Source organism: Eutrigla gurnardus (genome assembly GCF_963514095.1).
Source record: "Eutrigla gurnardus genome assembly, chromosome: 5".
Classification (NCBI taxonomy): domain Eukaryota; kingdom Metazoa; phylum Chordata; class Actinopteri; order Perciformes; family Triglidae; genus Eutrigla; species Eutrigla gurnardus.
In genome coordinates, this window is record NC_139919.1 from 11,376,867 (window position 1) to 11,390,716 (window position 13,850).

General features: G+C 44.4%; 1 protein-coding gene across 2 annotated transcripts in view; it reads right to left on the minus strand.

The window, feature by feature from the left end:
* Positions 1 to 368: 368 nt before the first annotated feature.
* Positions 369 to 13,850, minus strand: part of fat4 (FAT atypical cadherin 4) — a 99,629-nt gene continuing 86,147 nt past the window's right edge. For both annotated transcript variants that reach the window (XM_084010363.1, XM_084010362.1), the window contains 6 exons: positions 11,852 to 11,937; positions 10,328 to 10,507; positions 9,749 to 9,873; positions 7,312 to 7,529; positions 5,170 to 5,431; positions 369 to 3,497 (listed from right to left, as the gene is read on the minus strand). In XM_084010363.1, coding sequence (XP_083866489.1) covers positions 1,588 to 3,497; positions 5,170 to 5,431; positions 7,312 to 7,529; positions 9,749 to 9,873; positions 10,328 to 10,507; positions 11,852 to 11,937 — 2,781 coding nt within the window. In that variant the 3' untranslated portion in view covers positions 369 to 1,587. The remainder of the gene's footprint in view (positions 3,498 to 5,169; positions 5,432 to 7,311; positions 7,530 to 9,748; positions 9,874 to 10,327; positions 10,508 to 11,851; positions 11,938 to 13,850) is intronic.

Sequence of the window (13,850 nt, forward strand, 5' to 3'; positions counted from 1 at the left end):
GACGGAGAAGATAAGCACGTTGCATACCGAATCACCCAAGTAAGAAAAAAAAAGGAGTTCTGCTCAATAAGCCAGATGTAAATAATTGTTGAAAGCAATATAGGGCCTCGCGTCGTGGAGTCCGCTTGGTGTTTTGCTTGGCCCTCTGCGAGGTGGCTCAGTTTCATTTGGGTCCTGAAATGCCTTTTTAAATGTTTTGTTCAGAGCCAGTATTATTTAAAGACTGCACAGAGTGAGTCTTGAATATAAACTACCTTAGCACCCAAATGATTTAGGAGGGGAGGTGACCATTTTTTAAAAACTGCCAACGCTTACATGCGTCTCAATCAGTTCCTTACCGCTTGTTGGAAAGAGCAAGTTCCTCAAGCAGCTTTTAAATAAATACTTTTTTTATTCTGTTATTGGCTTTTTACAGGTACAAAGCATACAGCATGTTATAGTTTTATCAAAAGTGGAAAATACTGATGTTACATATGTAACAAATGTAAAAAATAAGTCTTCAATCTTACTTTCCCCGAAAGTAAGGACATACATTTCAGCATATGAAAATATCCATAAAAACACAGCTTAAGTAATTTAAGTTAATAAACAGTACAAAAATGTAGAAACCATACATGTCAAAATAAAGGACAAGGACACCAACAACAAATGACTCCATGATTTCTCATGAATTAAAAAAAAAATGTACACAAGTTCATAGTGTTTTAGTCGGGGTCATGTTTATAGGATCCACACATCATCATTATCATCATTATCAACATCATCATCAAACACTTGGCTGGTCAGAAAATGCAAATCAGAAAAACAGAAGAGGAAAAGTCCCCCCCTCCCCCCATGCTGAAATCCTCAAATGTCTGTAAGGCAGGGGACTTTATAAATCCTCACTCTTGGAGCGTTTAGCCAGTCTTCTGTGAGAAAACACACCGGGGCAAAGACAGGGATCATAACATTACCAGGGTCCGCCATACCGTGCGAGCAAAACGGCGTACTAACCCGCCGTGTCCTGTCTCCTGCAGGTGCAGTCGGATCAAACACACATGCATGCTTTTAAGTTAATTAGAAATTGACCCCTAAAAAGACAAGGGAGCGGGAGTTTCCTTTCACTCCACAGAATTCTCTTCCTGTGAGTGTTCATGTTATCTGCCCTCTTATCTCTCAGCTGTGAATGTGACAGAAGTTATAGGAAAAGGAGAGGCAGTACTGGTAATAAAAACAGAAATGTTCGATCAAGATAACACCAATGAAGCTTTGCAGTCACTAAATTGAATTCTGACACGGATTTCTTTCTTTTTTTTTTTTTTTTGTGTCAATGGATACGTTGTAATGAGGCCTCAGAGAGATGAATGCACGGTTGTACAGTTGACTTTGGACCTAGAAGGACTGGTTAACGATTCCAAGGTGGCTAATGACAAAGTCTGTCATGTTTCAGGTGCCATTTTCTGCCTTACTGCATTGAAAGTCGTCTTATAATTTTGAATACTGTAAAAAAAAACATGTAGTCCACTTGTTCTCTTGAAATGTACAGTCATCCTTTTTTAGTTTGAATGGAGAACATCACCATATTCTACAACATCGTAATAAATAGTCTCATACATATTGCTCAGCTTCTCCTTCGTTTAGGATGGTCACCGAGCCATCCCCACTGTTCATTTCAATGTCTTTTGCTGCCGCGTTCTCCGGGAGCAAGGCTAAGTCCTTGAACACATCTACATAATGTCCAAAGCCGGGACCCCAGTTCAACAGATTGTCCCAGTTGAAGCCCCCGGCTTGCTGGCCCAGTTTGTGGGACAGGGTGTAGTGCTGCTCACTGGGGGGCATCTGGGGAATGCCGGGCCCTCCTTCTGCCCTCCGGCTCGAGTACCGCCTCTGCTTGAGCCTCCCGCCGTAGTCCTCGTCGTCAGCGTCTGACTCGTTGACTTGTGAGAGCTTGGGAACTCGGGAGCTGTAAGACACCGGCTTGTCCCGGTCATACTCCATCTCTGAACAGGTGAAGGAGTCATGTGAATCACTCTCTGAAGAGGACTCTGGGGCAGGGATGCCATCAGCGGGGTTGCGGACCCTCGACAGCGGCCTGCGGCAGTCCTCTTCTGAGCTGGAGCGCCCGTGGTCAGCGCTGCAGATGCTGGGGTTGCGTGGCCGTGGAGTGTTCAGCCGCTCCACTTCCTCGATGGACAGCCCCACAGGAGGCCCCGTCTCCAGGGGGATCTGCTCGATCGGCTGCTTGAGCCGGCTCCCGGGCCTGGAGGTGTGGCCATGGCTGGCCATTGTCTGGGGACTCTTGCTGCGCCTCCCCAGCCGGGTGGCGTAGTTGAACATGGGTGGTGGCTGGCACATGTCATTGTGCAGGTCCAGCGGGCTGCCCTCACGGCGAGCCAGGTTGAGTTCTCTGGTTGGAGTGTTTCGGTAAAAGGAGGAGGGCTTGTTGAACAGGGCTGGGGAGTGTCTGGAGAGAGGGTTCGGGGTGGGGCACGCCGAGTGGGAGTGGCTGAGCGGGGTGGACCTCAGTGCTTGGGTGTACTGAGGCTGGTAGGTGTAGCTCGTAGCTCCGAGGGGTAAGGGAGACTGTCTGGCGAAGCCCAGCGGGCTGTGTCTCTGGATGGAGAACTTGGGGGTGTGGCTGCGGAACTGCTTGTAGTGTTGGATGATGTCTGCATCTGAAGGGGCGATGCTGCTGGCATTGTCTATGTCATAGTGTTCAATATCTGCCTCTGGGCCGTTACAGGGGGCGCAGGGAGCACTTGGGACGGTGTCATTGTTGAGGGGAATGTCTGTTTCATCATAGATCAGATAAGGGTTCTCCCTCTCAATGATGTCCGGTTTGGGATTCCCTTCTGGTTGTTTCCGTACCGTCATGTCATCTCCGTATGGTGGGATGTTATCTGGGTCATCGAACGCTACGTTCTCGCTGCCCTTTTTCTTTTTCTTCTTCTTCTTCTCCTTGGGTTTCTTCTCCTTGGGTTCTTTTGGCACTTTAGTCCTGTTGCGACCCTTGCAGTGGTTGCACAGGATCAGGCTGAGCACCACCAAGGCAAGGACGGTGGCACAGCTGCCAACAATAGCAGGCACCGCCCAGATGGGCAGGACCATCGTCTCCGCCGTGGGGTTCGGGCTGCAGACAAACCCGCCATTGTTGGCCGACTTGCATACATTACCCTGAGGGCACTGGACGCCCAGACAGGCCACCAAGGTCTCGCAAGTCTTGCCCGTGTAGAACTCGGAGCAGACGCAGGTGAAGCCCGAGTGGAGGTCCGGCACACAGCTGCCATGGTTCTGACAGGGATTAGAGCCACAGTCGCCGGGCGGGACACACTGGTACGTGTACCACTGGTTGACACACATCAAGCCGTCCCAGCATGGGCTGCTCTCACACAGGTTGGGACCCCTGCAGCCGATCTTGACGGACGAACTGGTCTTAGTTAAGGTGACGAGGCTGTGATCTCCAGTATACGGCAGGTTCTCCCCGTTGTACTTCACATAGGCCAAGCAGCCGTCAAAACCTGCAAATGAATAAGAGAGACAGTTCAGACAACATACGTAGCTAAGGACAAGGACAGAACAGAGGTCTGGAGGGGAATCATTTCCGATTGCCACCAGACTCATACTCAAAATGTCTTTCGATGCTGGATCGCTTCCTTGTAAAAAACAGGAACTGGGAGCTAGAATCTGAGTTAAAGCAGTTGTGTTTAGATGGGTAATTGGTTCAAGGTTTGGACAAATAAAAACCTCATAATATATTGTGGGAAGCACAAATTTTTTTTTTAAATCAATGGCCAATTTGAAAGAAATTTCCAAAGAGGGAACATCGTCAGTCATTCCAGCTCAGAGACATTCATCTGGGTCAGATGAATGTCTCTGTGTTCAATCGTTTGCTTCGTGTGTAGTCTAACAGCACTGCCTTCCCGATGTAAATAGATTTTTATTGAATTCATCCCAGTGCAGATTAAACCCATTTGTGCCTTTTTCAAGTGTGCAGAATAGGACTGTTCACATACACATGGAGGTAAGAGTTGGTTAACGGGACGCCTGCCACAGATCTGCATGCTCACAATATGCTTGTTTTATTTATGCTCTGGTCCTTGTGTACACAAGGTCAACCAATATATCATGCACATTTTTACCATATTAGTGCAAAGTATTAGGTTTGTTATCCCTCCCTTAAAATTCTACAATTTACTGTGTTGCATTACCTCCCTCTGGAAACCCCCTCTTGCACCTTTTCCAAACTGTTCCGAGCTCATGCGAGAGGATATCTGATCTGTGATTTAAGTCTAAACGAAGATGAGAGTCCATGGAAATAAGATGAAAACACCCAAAGTCCTCAAAGGCAAGGCGTTCCAAGACAAAGTCAAATTAAATCAATATTAGTTAGTTTGTCCATAAATGATACTCCGATAAAGAACATTTATTTAACTAATGTAAATTCATAGCAGGTAAATCTCAGCACGAACAGGTTTCAGGGCCAGAGTCTTGTTGGACGGCCACCAAATATGGTCAGCAGTTTGAGCTGAAGACCATTAATTCATTTGGTGGGAGAAAAACAAGGTTAGTACTGGACTTTCAAGGACTCACAAGCCCACACACAAGTACACAATGCACATGTGCACACTCTTAAAGTATCTGAGAGGTTTCCATAATATGTGCTGCTGAATTAGTAAGTTACAGGAGTGAGTGGGCGAGTTTCTTGGTCAAACGCCAGTTTCAGCAGTTGTGTTTGACACAGCACGTAAATAGATGTGTACATTCACACACATACATGTAAATATAGTGTACATTCAACAATGATTTGACTGTCAATATCTAAACTACTTTATTTCCAATAGACTGGAAGATGGCATGTTATGGAAGCTTAATAGCCGAAAATATCAAAAATGTTTCCGCCTATAGTGTCTCACATTAAAGTACATGACCCACTTCCTCCGCATATAGCAGCTACCCTGACTTGAAACAACTTTGAGCACAAAATATATGATTTCCTACGAAAAGCTCTCTTATCAAATCTTTGTGTCAAGTAGTAGTTGGGGTTCAAGCAGCTTGCTCACTTGCATCTCAGCTGTGGTAAAGAGGGAGCCACTGCTGCTCAGGGATCAAACTGGCAAACACAAGTCAGATAATAAAGTTGTTCGCACTCAGTTACAAACAGCACGTCATGAATACACTGTCAAGCCTCACCTGCTGCAGTTTTCTGCTGAGCAGGTCCGGGTGGGATCCCTCCCAAGGAAAAGGTGACAACGCCAAGACCCCCAAAGTCCTGGGTGGCATGCTGGATGACCCTGGAGTGGCTGCTGTCTACCAGGAGCACCGTGGCTGAGCCGTTCTTGACCAGCCGGATGGTGTGCCACTGGCCGTCCGACAGCACTGCGTCTCCCACGGTCCGCTCCACCTTCCCCCCGACGCCGGCATCTGAGATGTAGTGGATGTTGCCATTCCTCAGCTGAGAGAAGAAAGAGAGAGTAATGTGAAGTGTTTCTATGTTATTACTCACAATAAACAGCATATGATATGAGATTAGTAGACGGGACTGGCTAAAGTGCTTGCTCAATCCCCGAAACCGCATACTGTTATAATTCTTAATTTCAAGCGTCTGATAGATAAAACTCTCTGAGAAGAGTCGCTTTTTCTAGGGTTGAAAATGCAGCTTTTCAGATTAACGCAGTGACTTATCATGTCAGCATCAATCATGAGCCATGAGAGGAAGTCTCCTCTCCGTCCCCGCTAAACTACCATCACACTGCTTCCACTATCTGACGTGGAGGTCAGAGATCGAAAGGCAAAAATGCAGCTCGGTGCTCGTAAATCTTCCTCCCGGCGGGACACGCAGCAATCAATCATGCTCTCTCGACTGTGCGTGTCGTTCAGCCAGAGACGACCAGAAGCTCGCTAATAACAAACTCAAGAGAAAACATGCTCATTCAAAACGCCCACTGGTGGAGCCGCCTTCCAGAACAGAGATGACAGAGTGCATCTTTAAAAGAAATTAATCAAGCTCACTTTGGCATGGACAACAAATTTGTGGCTTACACTGCGTATGGTAATCTCATATGTGCTCTCTCCACTTCGATGGAAAATAAATCCAGCTCTTCTCCTTTTTCAAAGACCCCCCCAAAAAATCAGCAATGATAAGTAGCTTCCGGAAGAATTGATTTAAAATGGGAAAAGCGGAAAGTCCCCCAAGCCAAAGAAAACGGAGTTCTCTAAACCTGGAAAAACAATCATGGACTTTATCTATAAAACATCTTTGAACAAGGTTTTATATATATATATATATATATATATATATATATATATATATATATACACACACATGTCAGTATATATAGTTCAGACATTCAACATAATGTACATATACAGTATGTATTCCCCTGCTGCTCTGCTTTCTTTAGGCTTCATGGTTACTTATAAAAGTTCTCCGGACTGATTAGGAAGCTGTTCGATGAGCATCAGAAGCAGTTTCAGAGCCGGAAAACACAAATCATAAAGAAGAGAAAGTCTGATGCTGAAGTGGTAAAGGGGTCGGGGTTGGTGGGGACAGAAGGGGTCTAAAAGGAAAATTGAAGAGGATGAATGAGCGCTAAGGCCTCTTTTGGCAGCTGCCCAGGGTCAGTCAGAGGGAGGGGGTGCTGAACAGGCCAAGAAGACAAAAAAAGAGGAGTTCGACTAAAGGGAGGTGGCTGAGAAAGAGTTTGCCTATAGTTGGAGAGAGTGTGTGGGGTGATGACCGGTGTTGTAAAGGGTGAATCAAAGTCAGGGGAACACTTATGTGTGTACACTTATGCGTGTTGTTCAAGTTTGTATACAAAATGTCGGGGACCTTTCGGTGTCGGCTGTCTGTGTACTGTTTGCACACACACAAACCAACACACACTTATGAGTGAAAATGCTTTTTGGTGATGCAACAAAATCATCTGGCAGCCATATTGCAGAACCTGAGCAATGGTTGGATGAACCCTCATATGTGTGTTGGCACTGACAAGAGACTAATTGTGATCATGAACTCATAATGACTTGCACATTCGTTAACGAGCCTTCTAAGTCTGCGAGTATGGCTCGTGGTTGAGGCTTTCATTAAAGGGACAGTTCACTCAAACTATCCTTAGCTGAAGGGTACTAACCTAAAGTACCGGTATTTCTGTTCAAAATACAAAGTCTATTGGATTACATTATGATGAATTTACCATGTGAGCCATTCTAGTGCTGTACAGTCTGTATAATGTTCATACAGACAGCAATATTCGCTTAGTTTAAAATTTATGGTACGCCTCTGAGCGCTGCCACATGTCAGTATACACTCCACTCTCACTTCCTCCCACTCACCTTAACAGTAGTGTAGTTGCTGCTCTCCTGCACGTGCAGCAGAGTGCCGGTTTTGCTGCGCGTCCTGAACTTCACCTCCAAGCTGCTGGGACCGACGGGGTTAGAGGTCGCGCCCTGCAGTGACTGCCTCAGAAGGACGTCGCGTTTAGGGCCCTGCTTCAGGGAGTAGTCCAGACGGCCGGTACCATCCAGGGACAGGGCGGTGTCTGCTGTCATGTCTGTGGGATTTAAGACACAGAACATCCTGAATCCCGTCTGACTTCTCAGAAATTGCACAGACGACTGTAAAAACGTGTATTTCCAGTCCGGAAATACTCTCAGGCCCAAATGATTTTCCTAATCCTACTGCCTAACCACTAATTGGTTCTTAAATTCTCACTAGTGGTCACAAATACCTTCCAATGAGTGAAAGATTAAGCCTGTGTGCCCTTGAGCAAGACACTGAACCCACATCTATACTCCTTTCAGACCTTCATCTAAGTACCTGCAATTTAAATGTAATCCCCAAATACTCCTGGTAAGTGCTTGATATAATATAATACAAAGTGTGGATTCATTATCCGTGTATTATCTGTGTAAACCTCAAGCTTTGCTTATATGCAATATGATTCTATTTTCTTAAGTTAAAAGATTAGAAATATTACTGCAGAAGCAATATCGGCTTCGTAATGTGTCCCACTTTGTTTCCTGTGCATGTGAATGACAAAATACAATTTATTTTTCAACTCACAATACAATAATATTACCCTGAACAAGTATAACATAGATAGCTCTTAAAATTGTTAATTAACACTAAACCAAACACATTTTTGTAGGAAGATCAGTCTAAAAGAACAGAACCTTTGTTCAGTCAATTTTCCCTTCAAAGTTGGATTTACATACACAGTCAAAATGAAAATATACAGGGTTCTTTTGTTTGGCTGTAAAAAAGTCCAGTGTTTCTTGTTTTTAATGATTTCCATTCAAACTATGTGTTGTGCTTTTGCCATTCTCCCTCTCCCTCCCAGAACATGCTCTTGAATAAACTGCACCAAAGAGCAACATTTTATGGTCATGGAGTTTGCGGCTGGATTTTAAAAGGGTAACTTTGGTATTTTAAAACCTGGACTCTAATTCCCATGTGTTTGTGTCTAATTAATGAAGCTGTTGTTCCTACATGGACTAATGACAACATTATCTGAAATCGGTCCAGTATTGAGGAGCATCTAACCTCTTTAGGAGCCACCATTGTGTCTCACACACACACACACACACACACACACACCTAAGCCATGGCTGTAGCGGCAAGTAGCTGTCAGCTAGTATGTGACTATTCACAAGGAGACTTCTCCTTGAGTGGGACACAATACCAAACAGACCAGATCGAGTGAAAGGTAAAAATAACATTTCTTAATCTGAGCATCTCAGTGGTGAAAACAAGCACTTTTAGTGGCGGTAACGTTACATTGATGCTACTCAGTTAGCCTTACAGACCGTTTTGCAGCAGCTGGTTACAACGTTATCCATAAATACTGGACCAGTTTTAAAAAATGATGTCCCCATTCGTCACTTAGACACAGAAAGATGGGGAAATTTAAAGTTACCCTTTAAGATGAGGCCCGGCCGGCATTGAAAATGTCATCTGTTTAGTTAATCAGCTAACAGTTTTGTACATCTGTGCATATATGCTGCATTAAATTCAACTTCTGTGAATGTGGAACGTGTGCAAATTTCTGAATAGAAAAGTGTCTTTAAAAACGTGGACGTATACATCTCGTCTTTGTTGGAGTATAAAGTGATTCACAAAAGAGGCACAAATCCGTATTTTTATAACGTCAGTAGTTCATGAAACAGCTCGGCGAGAAGTGTAAATTCACCAAGCCTTTAGCATTTTCTTCTATTTTAAAAGACACTGGATACAATTAGCTGACTTCGAAATCTGCTTACTTCATTCACTGTAGCCACAAGACCAAGATAAATGGTAGCCACTAAGTCCACCACTGGTATTAAGGCTCAAAATCTACTCATAAACCGTATTGCTTCCTTCTGGGAAGAGGATGTTCCTACTTGTGATTCCCCGTAGTCCCTGGCATCATGTTTACTTTCTCTTCCTGAAGATGAAACACATGACCGAGAGAGAGCACGCTCCATTTGTATTAAGAGCATGAGTGCTGTGATCCTGTTTCGTGCCATAAAGCAAACCAGCACAGAAAAATGATGTGCCGAGGTTCTCAGACAAGCAGTGATCTTGTTTGTTGCTGGCAGTTTTTTGTGGACCCCAAAGGTTTCCCAGTTATTTATGTAATAATAAAACACGTAAATGCTCAGAATGTAAAGCTGTGGCCCAAATTATAAAATAATACATGGAGTTTGATGACTCATGAGGGAGGAATCATAAATAATCATGATAGAATATTTCAAGCAAGTGCAGCCTCAGCACTAAAACTTCTATACTTACATTTCTCACAGAATTTGCCAGTGAAGCCATCCACGCACTGGCACTGCTGCCAAGACCAGTGGTCCAAGCAGGTGCCCCCATGTCTGCAGGGGCTGGTGGTGCAGGCTCCTTCCAGTCTCGGACATCTAAAGACACAACGACAAACACAACTTCAGTTTGACAAGTCAGCCGCGCAGTCGGCAGCCAGGGGGTCCGCCGAAAGAGAAAAAACAAAAAGGGGGGCAGATGAGCCGTGATTTCTCTCCCCGTGCTGCAACACAAAAAACCCATAAAGAACCCCAAGAGGATTAGCATATTAAAAGATCTGTTCTCGCCTCACTATTCACCAGCGGGACAGAAGGAGAAAAAAATTCACTGGAATTCTGCAATTGGTTTCCCCCCGTCAAAATTCTGCCATTTGTATTAAAAAAACATCTTTTTAAAAACTCTCGAGAGGGTTTGGGAGTGTGAACAGATGTCCCACAGCGAGAGTCAAGGAGGTTAGAGAAGACGGACAGATGGGAAGAAGAGGGAGATGATGGAGAGAGGGTGAAAGCAGGAGTAAATGGCGAGGGGGGGGCGGGGTTGGGGCACGCAGACCTGTCAAGGATGCCACGCGATGCCAGCGCCTGACTGGGCTCCAGCGGGCGGCCGTTGACGGCGAACTCCATGATGCAGCCGACAAAGTCGTGGGTGGCGACCTGACCGCGCCGATGAAGGACGGGTTCTATTGACCGGACGCCTCCAACCGAGAGCCGGTTGGGCTGCACATCCAGGATCCTGCACACGCACGGACAGATACACACAAAGACTTTAATGCACACACGCACACAACAGCACATATGAACAGAAAAAAATGCATATCTGCAAGCAAATATACACACACACACGCACACACATGCACACACACACTGCGGGTCAGCAAGTTTAACAACAACATCATCCCTTACAAAATAAACCTTCTGCAGACCTCTGTGGCCCTTCATCTGCCAAATCAATCGCTCTCTCTGTCGTTCTTTCTCTCGCACAAACGCACACGCACACACACACACACACACACACACACACACACACACACACACACACACACACGTACACTGTCAAACGTTCACCCCACACGGCCTGGCTCAGAGCTGTGTTAAGGCAAAGATCATCCAGTGGTTTGAGGAAGGTTTACATCATACATTACATATTTACAACAGATGACTTCATTTAGACTTTCAGTCATTTTGTGTTATTATTGCACAAAAACCCATGAGAATTGCATTTTTCTTGTCAAGTGACTTGTGACTCTTGACAGTGAAGTTGTGATACAACCATGAAAAAGGAAAAATAAAATATTTTCTCCATAGAGCTTCACCATATCCTGTAGTCTTTGCTCTATAACAGCTAAATGCAAATATGGGATAAATACTCAGATTATTAAAAATGGAAAGAAACAAGAGAGACATTGCATGCAAATTTAAGGCTTTTAATGTGGGTTTTTGAGGGTTCCATTTCATTTACGTTCTGGCTTCTACACATATTTCTTATCTCAGCATTGGCAACAGAACTAACATCTGTGACAGAGCCAAATTCAATAAACATATGGTGGCAATGAACTTATCTGATTGACAGACCTATTGTTAGACTACAGCCCAGTGTGGTTCTTCGTATGCCTAATCTATGGATTAAGATGAATCTGATAGTTTGCAAGAGGAAAAACCATTGTGCTTAAAAAAAATCCCTCTCTGGTTTAACTTGTCCAGCGGGGAAACATGCAACCAGTCACATGGTTTTGTGACAAGTTTGTTTCAAAAACCAGAAAAGGTTGGGAAAACCGTAAAGAGATTAAAATTGTTGTCAATTGAGAGTGTCAGTGTGCGGATAGTGTCTCTATTTCATCGCTTCAATTATTGTTAAGGAAAATTACGCTTGGAAAGAAGTCTGCTGATATGTTTGCACCAGGTGCAGAAAAAACTATTGGTTCTGTCATACTTTCGACTATTTTGCCAGACATGGGAAATGTAACTGTGCATTGACTTTTCCAAGCCTCGGACCTGAAACTGTCAACACTATTTTAATGTATACAGTTGGATCATAGACACAGAACATCTGTGTACTGTGCGTGTGTGATTTTCTTACCAGTCAGTGTGAACGGCCACATTGCTCACAGCACAGTAGCCTGGTTCCTGGTCATCACCACACAGGTCCACGGTCAGGGATGCAGCCTACATGGTGACAGGAACACAAACACACACACATGAATATCGTGTCGTGTGATGGTCTTTGAGACCACAGCTGTGAAGTCGCACTGCCTCCGTCAGTTATTGGTCTTTTGACACATTTCTGGTAGACTGTGGTTGACATAGCTCATTGCATTCACTCCCTCTTTATAATCAGCATCATGTGTGAATGAGTGCGTCACTTTTACTGGTTCAATACAAACATTGCCATGGTTAACTGTTCTCTTCCAGATGCTAACTTGAGTTTAGTTTGAAATCAAAGTCAGTGGGTGGAGCCAAATAAGCCGCTTGCCTAAAGCTGGAATACTCGAGGTGAGATAGTTTAAGAAATGTTTATCAAACAATCATAGAATCGTTTGATCTGAAGAAATTTGATTTAATTCCATAAAATAAAAAATGTTTCCGGTCCTTGTGCTTGACGTAATCTATGAGAGGTTCTTTATACTGAATTCAAGGCATATGTATTGCTTCTGCATGGCTCTCAATGTGGATGCAGCTAAGGCTGCTAACGCTGCTAACAATGGCATTAGTGCTGACACAGTGAACAATTATAAGGGAAGGGGAACTCAAGCTGAAGGACACTTGGACATACAGACAGTAGGAGACGGCACTGAACCGCCAACCTTGAATTAAAGGCTGCAGCCGTCCCACCAACCGGAGGACAGGCTCTTTGCTTCTGTGACGACGAAATGGTCCGTAATGTCCATTACTCCATTAAATAGTTGTTTGCTGCTATATTAATACTCTGAACCCCATATATGGAACTTTTAAAGCCTGTGAAAGATCTACTGAAGATGACGAGTCATTCATTGTGACAGTCACAGAATGTTTTACACCACACAGTGTTGACAGCATTTAAAACTAATCAAAAGCATCTTGTTTGCAACATGATTGTATTGTATGCACATCTTTAGGACTGAGATCATGAGACCGTGCAACACTAAATATATTCTTATGCAATGTAGCACAGGGTTCTGGTTTAACCCATTGAGGGTTACTTCAACCTCTACAATGATTTCTCCCACAGTATTTAAATTCTGTTGTTAGTGTGAGCTTTGTCCACCAAACGGCATGCAAGCCAATTCTTTTTCATCAATTCATCACAGTGGTTGATGGGAGAGTGGCATAAAAAATGCCATACATTACAGAAAAACATTTCCCATTTCCCGATAATGGGACTCAAGCTTTTGTCCAGATGTGGGTTATTCTCTGTGCTCTGAGAGGGAACGACCCTACTAGGAGGAAAAGAAATGGGCTGGTGAGGAAAATGTCCGGAAAAGTGTGTGAAAGTGTTGAAAAACCGGGGCAATCACGCTCCACCTCTCCTGGATCTTAAGTAAACACGGACCACACCGGCCCGGATCCCAGACACAAATCATCCTGGGGAGCACGACCCCACCACACACACACACACACACACACACACACACACACACTCGCTCACAGTACACTTGGACACATACACAGGACCATGTAAGAGAAACACACACATGCAGTGACAACATCGAGACAAGGATCAACAGGACTCATTTGTCTAAAACGCGTTCGTGACTCTCTGAAGCGCCGTAAAGAATGTCAGGACCACATGGGCGTTTTATTAATGTCTTTTCCTGTGATCAAAGGCACTACAGCCATGACTTGAAAACACTGTGCTCACTGTCAAGTGTCTCACACTGTGGTGGAGGAAATATGTATCTCAAGAAAGCCCCTCTGAAATTAAAACCGAATGTAACACAAAAAGACGAGGAGTGTTTTTGTTTTTTTGGGCTTGGCTGACGCTGAAGGAAAAGTAAAGAAAGTGCCACTGGAGTTCATTGTTTTCCCCATGACTAATATCATGGAGCGACCATAGCGTTGCTCTCTCTTGTGGTGCAGGCACTGATATGAGGTTTTCTGCT